The following is a 9,477-nucleotide window of genomic DNA, read 5'->3' as shown; positions in this document are numbered from 1 at the left end:
CCCTAGCTCCCCCCTCCTTCACTCTCACTCATGCGAGAAATATGATTCCGAGAGGCAGTGGGAAGGTACTAATTTTGAATTTAATTAATTTGGGACCTTACTAAGCAGAATGTTGAATCGGGTGACATATTTTCAAAAAAAAAAAGCGTTTATTATTTCTAATTCATTTGGGCTTACAACTAACTATTAAGTAATTGTGCTAGTCCGTCCCGTTGGTACAAGTGTTATGCACAATTAAGCTAAACTGCTTCATCAAGCTGTATGTTACAACTATTACAAACATGTTGACCTCCATCCACTTCTACGGCAGTAGTAATGATTAAGGATGGCGATCGTTTCTTCCCGGTTGCGCGGATTGAAGAAGAGCAACCCATGAAACCGTAATGCCATCCAGAGGCTGAAGGACGATTAGTATTCGATATCGTTGCTAAGGGTACGCTGCCCGGGCGGAGCAGGCGCCGCATAACGTTGGCTGTGATGCAACTTTTGCTGTAGCCTTCGACGCTTCTGCTCGTATAGGAGCGACTTATCGTCGGCAGGCGATCGCTGATGATGATGAACGACGACCGCTTCCGGTACATGCCGTGGAATTGGATTCTCGAAACTTGTCTGCTGCACCACAATCGGGCGCAGTGCCGCCGGGGGGATTGTTTTAGCGGCTGTAATGAGCCGTCTTCGGATGAGCGTTTCCTGCTTCTGATGGTTAAGCTCGGTGATCCGACGGGTTGGCTGGAACGTTTTGTGGCTGTTACAGGGAAGGTTCTTGCGGATCACGTAGTACACGGTGCGGTTGTAGATGCCCTGTGCTGGATCGCTGCATCGCGGTGTCAACTTGCTACTGTACACGTAGGAACCGGTGGAGGCCACCTTGAGGCGATTAGTGGCTGCCTGACGCCACTCGACCATGGTGCAGCTGCACAGCCACGGATTCTCGATCAATCGTACTACCTGCACGGCCGGGGCTAGCCGACGGAAGAACTCGGTCGGCAATTTAGTCAACCGGTTGCCCTGCAGGTACAGCTCCAGCAGCTGCAGTTGCTCGTCGAACAGACCGACCGGTAGCTCGGCGAGCAAATTGTACGACAGGTCGATCGTCCGCAGTCGCTTCACTCCGAAGAACGCGTCCATAGAGACAGCGCCGATGCCGCAGCGGGACGCGTACAGCTCGGTCAGGTTCTTCATTTCAGCGAAACTATCGTACTCGACGAAGGGGATGTTTCCCTGGATTAGTCGGAGGGTACGTACCGCCCGGAGCCCGCGGAATAGGTACTGGTTTAAGGCGTCCACCCGAAGGTTGCGCACCTCAAGCAGCTCGAGCTGCGTCAGTCCCTGGAAGGGCTTGGGAGTACGAATCTGCAGCCCGACCGTCTCACTGCCGATGAACAGCGAGCGGGTCATGTTGGCGATCGCGAACGAACTATCAAACACGTACTCGATCGGATTCTGACGCAGGTCGAGTTTGGTCAGCTTCGGGAACGGTGGAAACGTGAGCTCGGACACTTTGGAAATGTTGTTACCGGACAGGTCCAGGACTCGCAGCTCGAGCAGCCCGGCCAACGAGTAGTAGCTAACCTCCAGCAGGCGATTGTCGGCCAGGGATAGCAACCGCATATTCGGTGCACCGTAGAACGCGAACGGCGGGAGCACCTTGATGTTATTGTGCTGCAGCGAGAGGCGCACGAGGTGCGCCAGGCCGTACAGGAAGTCGGGATGCAACGATTCCAGCTGGCAATCGTGGATGGAGAGCGCCGTTAGGTTGTTCCAGCCGAAGAACGACACGTTGCTAGTGCTGGCCAGTTCCCGCTTGTACACCTCGTACGGCACGATCTCGACCTCGAACGTTTCGGTGAGTTGCTCGCCTCCATCTGCGCCATCGTCCATCACGATCTCCATCTCTTCTCCAACGACATGGTAGATGTTTGCCTCATTGTTCCCCTGTACGTCACCGTCCGTGGTGCGCTGCTTGGAAAGTCCCAGATCGGAGGCGCTTGGTGCAGAACGGTCGAGTATTAGCGGGGGCTTAGTGCGCACCAGATCGACCGCTTCGAGATGGAGCCGTTCAACGGGCAATGTGGTGTCGATTTCGAATCGAAGCAGTTGCGGTTGAAGTGATTGTACGTGGAGTTCACGTAGCTGCCCAAACCGGGCCAAGTTTGAGGCGTTCACTGCGGGGAATGGTAATTTGGTTGCAATTTTAGAATTTCCAAATAAACTTTATGTTCAAACATGTTGTAATTGATGTTAATTGTTAAAGCAACACAATTTTGTGAAACGTCTTCGCTCTACATAAACCATTCCATAAAAATAAAGTTTTCTCTAGCATACACCAGGTGGCGCGAGTGTGCTGGATAACGCTTCCAGCACCAGCTACGCCCACCTAGCACCAGCTATAACGGGCGAAACGTATTCGAGACACGTGCGTACGAGGTAGAATTAAATCGACTTACACTGGAAACGTTCCGTTTGCGAGGTATACACGATCTTTAGCACCGAAGTGTCCAGCGACAGTAGGTCCTCAATCGCCTCGAAGCCTGCCCCGCGCCCAATCATGCACAGGGCGTGGACGGAATAGTCTTCACCGGCTGGATCGTCGAAATCGGCCGTTGGTTGGCCGTCGGCGGGGTAGTACTGCAAAACAAGGCGATGCCATTACTGCATGTCCCTATAGAAAGCCTTCCTCATTTTGTTATCACTATTACTTACAACATGCTGCTGTGATTTCGTTGCTCCGTTTGACCCAGCCGACACTTCCGCTTGGTTCCGATCACACAAACACTCCGGTGGACAGTCCAGCAGTGCGTAAGATTGTTCGCCAGCTGCGGTATCATCTATGGCCTACCGCCGTGAAACGATATAAAAATAAAAATATGTTTGTTACAGGACGGTAGCGAAGGCTTTGTATTTCGTGTTCTAAAAATACATTCAAAAGAACCTTTTGTGATAGGAAACTTCACCATACTCGTTGTGATGTGCATGATAAATATAAGTGTAAAACTTAACTAACAGTCTGATGGTTTGGTTGTATAGCATTGTCGGAAATGCCACTATAGCACTGAATTCGAAACGCCGTTAGTTGATGTGGCGCATTTCACTTCCGCTTCCGGCACTTCAAATACACGTTTTCTAACAGATTTCGGGCACATAATTAACAATGTGCTCTTGATATTCCTTCATTCGCTTCGCAAGATGAACTTAAGCTGTTTTAGCTATTAATTTTAAAATTGGTGTTATGAATGTTATTCCAAATTTGATTTACACTTCATACTGCGTTTTGAGCGACTGTGCCCTGTTTAGCTACATTATGCAATTATTTAGTAACCGAGATATACTGTATCAATTAGTTAATCCGTGTTGCAGGAGTGTAACTTACCAAAAGTAATAACTGGGCCAGGGTAATGACCCTTAGTATCGAAAACGTCTGTGGCACCATCGCACGAAAGAAACTAGCTGGTAGGAGAACGCTTGTTGTCCTCTCGATGGTCAACGTCGCGTATGAGAGTTTGCCACCGCTGACCATGCGGTCTAGGGTCTCGGTTGTAAGTTTCCGCCCAGGCGGAAACGTCTTATCGCGCGGTGCAAGTGGGAAGGCGAACATCTTGTCCTCGTCGAGGCGTTTGAAAATTAAGCAGGAACAAGTAAGACAAGAAGGCAGCAGCCGCGTAGAGAAAAAGAGAATAGACATCGCCATCGGGGTGAAAGAAATCGGGACCCCCTCCTTCCCTCTCTCCCTCCTTACCGTGGATGGGTAAAAGTTCGTCGGGACGATAGCAAAGCCATGTAGGATAGTTGTAAGATAAGAACAAAGGGTTCGTGCGTAGTGCATCGAAGGTTGAACGTTAGTCGTTGGCGAGAAATCGTACGCACAAGGCTGCAGTTTATATCTAGGCAGGGTTTTTGATTTCTTTTGTACAAGGATGTTTCCAATTAAGCTTCGGCTTTCTCATGTGTTCGTATATTTTTGTTGTTGTAGGAAATCATTTGTAATAAAAATGCAGCTTTAAGAATTATCACCGAGTATAGAATTTGTTTAGTTTGAAGCCAATTGCAAGAAGGGTGTCGACGACTAAAACTAAACCTCCTACAGAAATTAGAGTATTAGTGCAACATAATCCAATTATTATCCGCACTAGTTTCAGCTTTTTAACTACTTTTCTCTTAGAAAAGCAGACAGATCTCGCTGGAAATGTTCATACTCGGTGCTTATCGTTCCTGGTAATAATCAGAACCAAAGTATTTATCAATGTAGAACTGGCGTTGATTTAGTGCTATGTTGATAGTTTGTGCAATGACACCTCCAATGGTCTGCTCATTTGCTTTCCCACAGAAAAATCAACTTTTTTCATTGCTCTAAGTTCGTCAAACTTTCTCCTCAGTTGATGTTTCCCAAAATTATATTGTTGCAAATATGTAATCAAATAAAAATAATATTGTTTGCTATTAACAGCCTTACTTGAGTAGATATGATATTTAAGTGTTCAACAAACACCTGCAGATGGTCCCCACATGTGCAGACGCCAACGCCATCTAGGTATCAACGGTGGAACTGCTAGTACCAACATTTCGAGGATCGGACCAACATCAGTTTGGCGGTGGTTCTCGTGCCGGTGTGGCACATGTCGTGGTTGGAACGTGTAGCAGTTGCAACCGGATTAGCTTTGCTATGTACGGACGGATGATACTCGTTGGGTAATCGCAGTAGACCGCCTCGGTGCTGCAAAGAATTGTTATCTCAGGAAGGATGATGTTGAAAAGTTCAGGATCATGAGACTGATCTTCGGTCAACTCGTCGTAGTCGAGGGTTGAGGGAGATCTGATGAACTCGATGCGAGAGAGTACGTCGGTCGTCACGTTTTTTCCACGCTTGCCATGGCCTTTTCTGACGACTGCGACTTCTGATAGATTGCGTACACCAGCGGATTGTTGTCCGTGTAGATGTGGAACCTTCATTCTTCCATGTGATGTCGGAAGTGTCGCACCGTTTTGCCCCATCGTCTGTTTCGCGGGGTTGTCCTCAGCAAAAGTCCTAGTTCTCCTTTGGTGCGCAGAATGAAACGCCAGTAGAAGTATATCATGGCCTTCATGGGAGAAGTCGCACTTGGTCTCAGACCGTCGTGTACTTCCGGTAACGAAGAAAAGACGATGATCACGAATTCCCGTCCTCTTTGCGCATCTAAAATTCAGCCTTTAGAAGGTTTGGGCAGCGTTTCGAAGTCTAAACTGCATGGCTACGCATTTGTACATAAGGCCCACAGCCCTAAAGGTCCACCTTCGAGAAAGTATATTTGTCCCGTATCTTCGTGCTAATGTCTGTCAGGTATGGGGACTGTTTCATCTTCACATGAGAGTCAAGTGTTGTCTGCTTTCCTCTTCATGTGCAACGGTTGTACAACAGCCCAAACTGACGCCCTACGCCCCATAAAAACATATCGGCCGGTGTTATTCGGTCGTTTTGCATTGACGCTTGCTGTCTTTCTCAATTTCGGTAATGGTTTCTAGTAGGAAAACAAAGAGTCGATACACAACGATTAAATTGAATTTGCAATAATTTATTCTACTTAATTTGCACAATCGATGAAGCTGATCTCGAGAAAAAAAAATGGTCGAGTAATGTGCATTTATATTGGTATTATTATTATAATTTTTTGTTGATCTAATTGCGTGTTTTCTATTGAATATATGTTCCATCCGTTAGCTTAATTCAACATTCCCTTAATTTCCGCCCCTATCCTACTTATTAAGATTTACATCGATGCAGTTAACTCTCCCAATAACGGTCCGTGCCGCTGGCCGCAGTACTGGCGGGCGAAGGAAAACTTGCAACTATTACATATTATTAAATAAAAGAACACACGGACACGCACACTCACACACACGCACGCACGCTTCATACGTTTGGGGCACCACCAGTGTCGTTTACACTGTTGAGGAAAGCCTTACGGTGAGCTTCATTAATGCTATCGCACCACTTGAGTGCAAAACCTTCCGGATCCTCAAGATAGTAGGTACGGTTCGGCTGCCGGGGGTTGCAACGAAAGGTGGGCATAAAACGAAAAAGATAAGAACAAAACGAATCAAACAACCGTTTCGGTTCGCGCTGGTATTGGCCGCTACTCTCCCCGCCACACCGTCCACTTACCGTGTGCACGTAGAACGTTTTGAAGTTTTTCGCCTCGACGGACAGCGTCGCCGTCCAGGGAATTTCGCCCTTTTTGACCATGTTCACCGGATCGATGTAGATCAGTCTGGGACCGGTGGTGAGCAGGAACATGCGTCGTCGGGGGAACAATCCCTTGCGCTTGCTAACGTAGCCGTACTTGAGGATCGTTTCGCCATCGGTGAACGGTTCCCATACGCTCAGCGGGCCGGGATCGTTTTTGCTGCCATCGAACGAAGGCGTCGACGTCGACCCGTCCGTGAGCGATTTGGTGACGAGCTTCATCGAGGACGAGCCGGACCGCGTGCCCGTGACGCTACGTGTAACGCCACCCTGGTAGAGCTCGCCCGCATCGATGTCTCCGTCGCCGGTGCGCCCTTCGTCCGAAACCTCCAGATCGGCGAGCTTAAAGTCGAGCAGGCGCGTTATCTGTCTATCGTCCAGCCCGGGCTTCATGCCCTCCGGGAAGTAGTTGGCCCCGGCGTCCCCGTTTAATACTGTTTCCTCCGTGGGCGCTATCGGGGCCGGACTGCTGCGTAGCGTCTCGAAATCGATACCCTTGTAGAACGGGTGCTCCCGTATCGAGGTGTAGCGAGGATTATCACGTGCCCCTAGCCGTTGGGACTGTTCGATTTGTAGCAGGCGCGTAATCAACGCTTTCGCGCACGGATCGAATCCCTCGCCGTACGTCACCTGGCGGTTGAGGATCTTTTGAAAGATGAGGTACTCGGAGGCGGCCCGAAACGGTGGCACTCCGCACACCATCTGATAGATCGTGCACCCGTATGACCACAGGTCGGACGCGGGAGATGACGGGGTGCCGGTAAGGATCTCGGGCGACACGTACTGGGCCGTGCCGACGAAGCTGCGCCGTTTGTTGCCGCGGGCCACCGGATGCACATCCTCCGTGTCGTCCGTATCGTCGTCTTCGTCTTCGCGGTACGCCTTCCCCAGCACTTGCTGAGCGTGTTTTCGGGCGGTGGACATTTTTGGCGAAGGGGGAGGGGCATCTTTTAGCTCTTCCTCCTCCTGATAGTCGAGTTTCGACGAGCCAAAGTCCGCTATCAGCACGTGCATGTGCTGATCGAGCAAAATGTTCTCTGGCTTGATGTCTCGGTGCAGGATGCGCATGTTGTGCATCGTTTCGAGTGCCAGCAACATTTCGGCGGCATAGAACCGGGCGCAATCAAGGTTGAACGATGGTCGGGACAGCAGTGATAGCAGCGTTCCATTGCAGGCATACGTCATCACGTAGTACAGTTTGGTGCGGTCCTGAAACGTGCAGTACAGCCCTAGGAAGCCTGGTTTTCCCGTCAGCCGGTTCAATACCTCGCGCTCTCGTTTAACATATTCCTGTTTGTTCTCGCGAATGATTAACTTTTTCTCGCAAACTTTTACTGTGTTGAAGAGGGGAAAACGAATCGAAGCAAACAAGTTTTAGCACACTTTCATTCTTGCCCGGTGACATACAAGCGCAGGCTGGACATGACCCGCTATCCCGAGTGCAACAACAAAAACAACAACAAAGTAAAAAGCTTTCTCTGGGCAACTTACTAGCATATTTCTTCGACGTTCGCACCTCCTTGGCCAGATAGACACAACTAAAGCTACCTTCGCCGAGCATCTTCCCGAAGTAAAAATCATTCGCATTTAGGCGATGGCCACTACTCGGTTGCGGGCGATTGTTTTCCATTGCCACCGACCTTTCTGACGACTCGATGGAAATGATGGTTGAGCTAGCCAGCGGTTCGTTGTGGCGAATGGAAGGAGAAAGAAAATTATTAACTTAGATCAGGGAAAGCCTGACTTCTACCACTTTCGGGCATCGGCGAACATTGGGCCGCAGGGCGTTATTTTCACTTGCAGTACAATTTGCACTGTTTGCAGAGTCGACGTATCAAATACGATATGAAAGGATTTGTGCATCCAGTCGTTTCGCACTGAGTCATCAAGCGAGAAAGCTCAACATGGATGTGCTGCTTGGGAAGTTATGCTTCGGGTGCCTTTTTGAGTTAATTCGATTAGTTTTCGGTAATATTTACGATGCGATCCGGATATAGTACTAGTAGTATTTAAGAAAAGTACTAGATTGTAACTTAAGTGCAGGTAGCTATGATGGAGTGTAGGGTTGCGAGATCGGAGCTGGATCCAATTGCACATTCCGATCCTGGTTGGCGTTTTTAGTTCCGATCCCAGTTTGAGAGGCCTATCAGCCCAATTTGGTTGTTCATACTGCAGGCATTTCTCGTACGTATGAACATTTCCGGCAGTGAGCGGGACTTTGACTTTTGTTCGATGAGGAAGTGAACTTGGTTCTTATCCTGGTGCAAACACGATTTCATTTCCGGGTTCGAATAAGAATTGATAGTCTTTTGCTCCGCCCAATAAACAATATTGAATATAAGTTGGGCTTCTCATTCGGTTCTCATGCTTTCGCTTGTGCTTACACTTGCCGTGGACTTGGCAACAGATTTCCGACGCGCCACCATTCGCAGTAACCTTACATTTTACCAATTTGTTACAAAACACCGAAATAAAGGTTAAAGCGAAGTTTTCAAGTGATTGGTCGGGAGTTTTGTTAATATCGGCCAATGCATCGCTTCAGATTGAAATATGTTCGTGTACATGTCACATGTAAAGAGAGAACGTCGCAAGAATAATGAAAAAACAAATCTCTTTGTTTAGAGTCCCGAGATCAGGTTAGGATTTGCTCCGTTGCCGCGTTGGAGTTTATAGATATGATTCTTTTCCGGGGTTTTAGCGTCCACCACTACTATATTTTGTCGTGAGTTCTGACCAAGGTAGTCATGAGCAAAGCAGGTGAACATTTCTTCAGACGACTCACAATGACATCTGTTAGACAGTTGCTGGTGGTTTAATACAGCGGCACTACAGTGTTTCCAAGACCAATTTTTTTTCTAACTTAATTGTTGTTCAGCATGTAAATCTTTCTAGCGAACTTATTTATTTAGGCATTAGACAATAAAAGAAGCTAGTAAACTGAAAGCATAATCCGATTCCTCAGTTATTTGTAAATATTCCCGCAAGCGCACTGCGTTGAAGCGTTTGTTGGGTTTCTGTCTAACCATGGATAGACAGTCTCAACGATCTATTTATGGTTCAGTGTGTTGTCGGTAGCGAACTGCTTAAATTATGTAGTAAATAATAACAAAATCGAGTCGAAAAAATAGACCATGCAAAATTGTAAATTTTGGGTCCGCGACAGCCGAGCGGTAGCGCCGGTTAGAAAATCGGCCCATGAGCGCCGGGGCTCACCACCTCGACGGCGTGGGTTCGAATCCCAACCGAGACCGGACCCTCCC

The 9,477-nt window shown here is 48.3% G+C and overlaps 2 protein-coding genes across 2 annotated transcripts; both read right to left on the bottom strand.

The window, feature by feature from the left end:
• Window positions 1-408: 408 nt before the first annotated feature.
• LOC131284140 (insulin-like growth factor-binding protein complex acid labile subunit) lies at window positions 409-3,430 on the bottom strand. The gene is made up of 5 exons (XM_058312993.1): window positions 3,371-3,430; window positions 2,707-2,835; window positions 2,448-2,628; window positions 580-2,165; window positions 409-525 (listed from the first exon to the last, which is right to left on the bottom strand). Exons 1-5 carry the CDS (start codon window positions 3,428-3,430, stop codon window positions 409-411), a joined length of 2,073 nt encoding a protein of 690 aa, XP_058168976.1.
• A 2,144-nt stretch (window positions 3,431-5,574) lies between these two features.
• Window positions 5,575-8,181, bottom strand: LOC131289853 (3-phosphoinositide-dependent protein kinase 1). The gene is made up of 3 exons (XM_058319190.1): window positions 7,709-8,181; window positions 6,137-7,551; window positions 5,575-6,013 (listed from the first exon to the last, which is right to left on the bottom strand). Exons 1-3 carry the CDS (start codon window positions 7,845-7,847, stop codon window positions 5,885-5,887), a joined length of 1,683 nt encoding a protein of 560 aa, XP_058175173.1. The 5' UTR covers window positions 7,848-8,181; the 3' UTR covers window positions 5,575-5,884.
• Between the last annotated feature and the right edge of the window lie 1,296 nt (window positions 8,182-9,477).

The sequence above is a fragment of the Anopheles ziemanni genome, chromosome 3 (genome assembly GCF_943734765.1).
Source record: "Anopheles ziemanni chromosome 3, idAnoZiCoDA_A2_x.2, whole genome shotgun sequence".
NCBI classification, from domain to species: domain Eukaryota; kingdom Metazoa; phylum Arthropoda; class Insecta; order Diptera; family Culicidae; genus Anopheles; species Anopheles ziemanni.
This window is presented reverse-complemented; position numbering and strand designations above follow the sequence as displayed.

Coding starts and splice junctions, on each gene's coding strand:
- LOC131284140 (XM_058312993.1), bottom strand. CDS start 3,430: ATGGTGCCACAGACGTTTTCGATACTAAGGGTCATTACCCTGGCCCAG. Junction 2,836..3,370: donor TGGCCCAGTTATTACTTTTG/GTAAGTTACACT, acceptor TCACGGCGGTAG/GCCATAGATGATACCGCAGC. Junction 2,629..2,706: donor CAACGAAATCACAGCAGCAT/GTTGTAAGTAAT, acceptor CTTGTTTTGCAG/TACTACCCCGCCGACGGCCA.
- LOC131289853 (XM_058319190.1), bottom strand. CDS start 7,847: ATGGAAAACAATCGCCCGCAACCGAGTAGTGGCCATCGCCTAAATGCG. Junction 7,552..7,708: donor AACGTCGAAGAAATATGCTA/GTAAGTTGCCCA, acceptor TCTTCAACACAG/TAAAAGTTTGCGAGAAAAAG. Junction 6,014..6,136: donor AAACGTTCTACGTGCACACG/GTAAGTGGACGG, acceptor AACCCCCGGCAG/CCGAACCGTACCTACTATCT.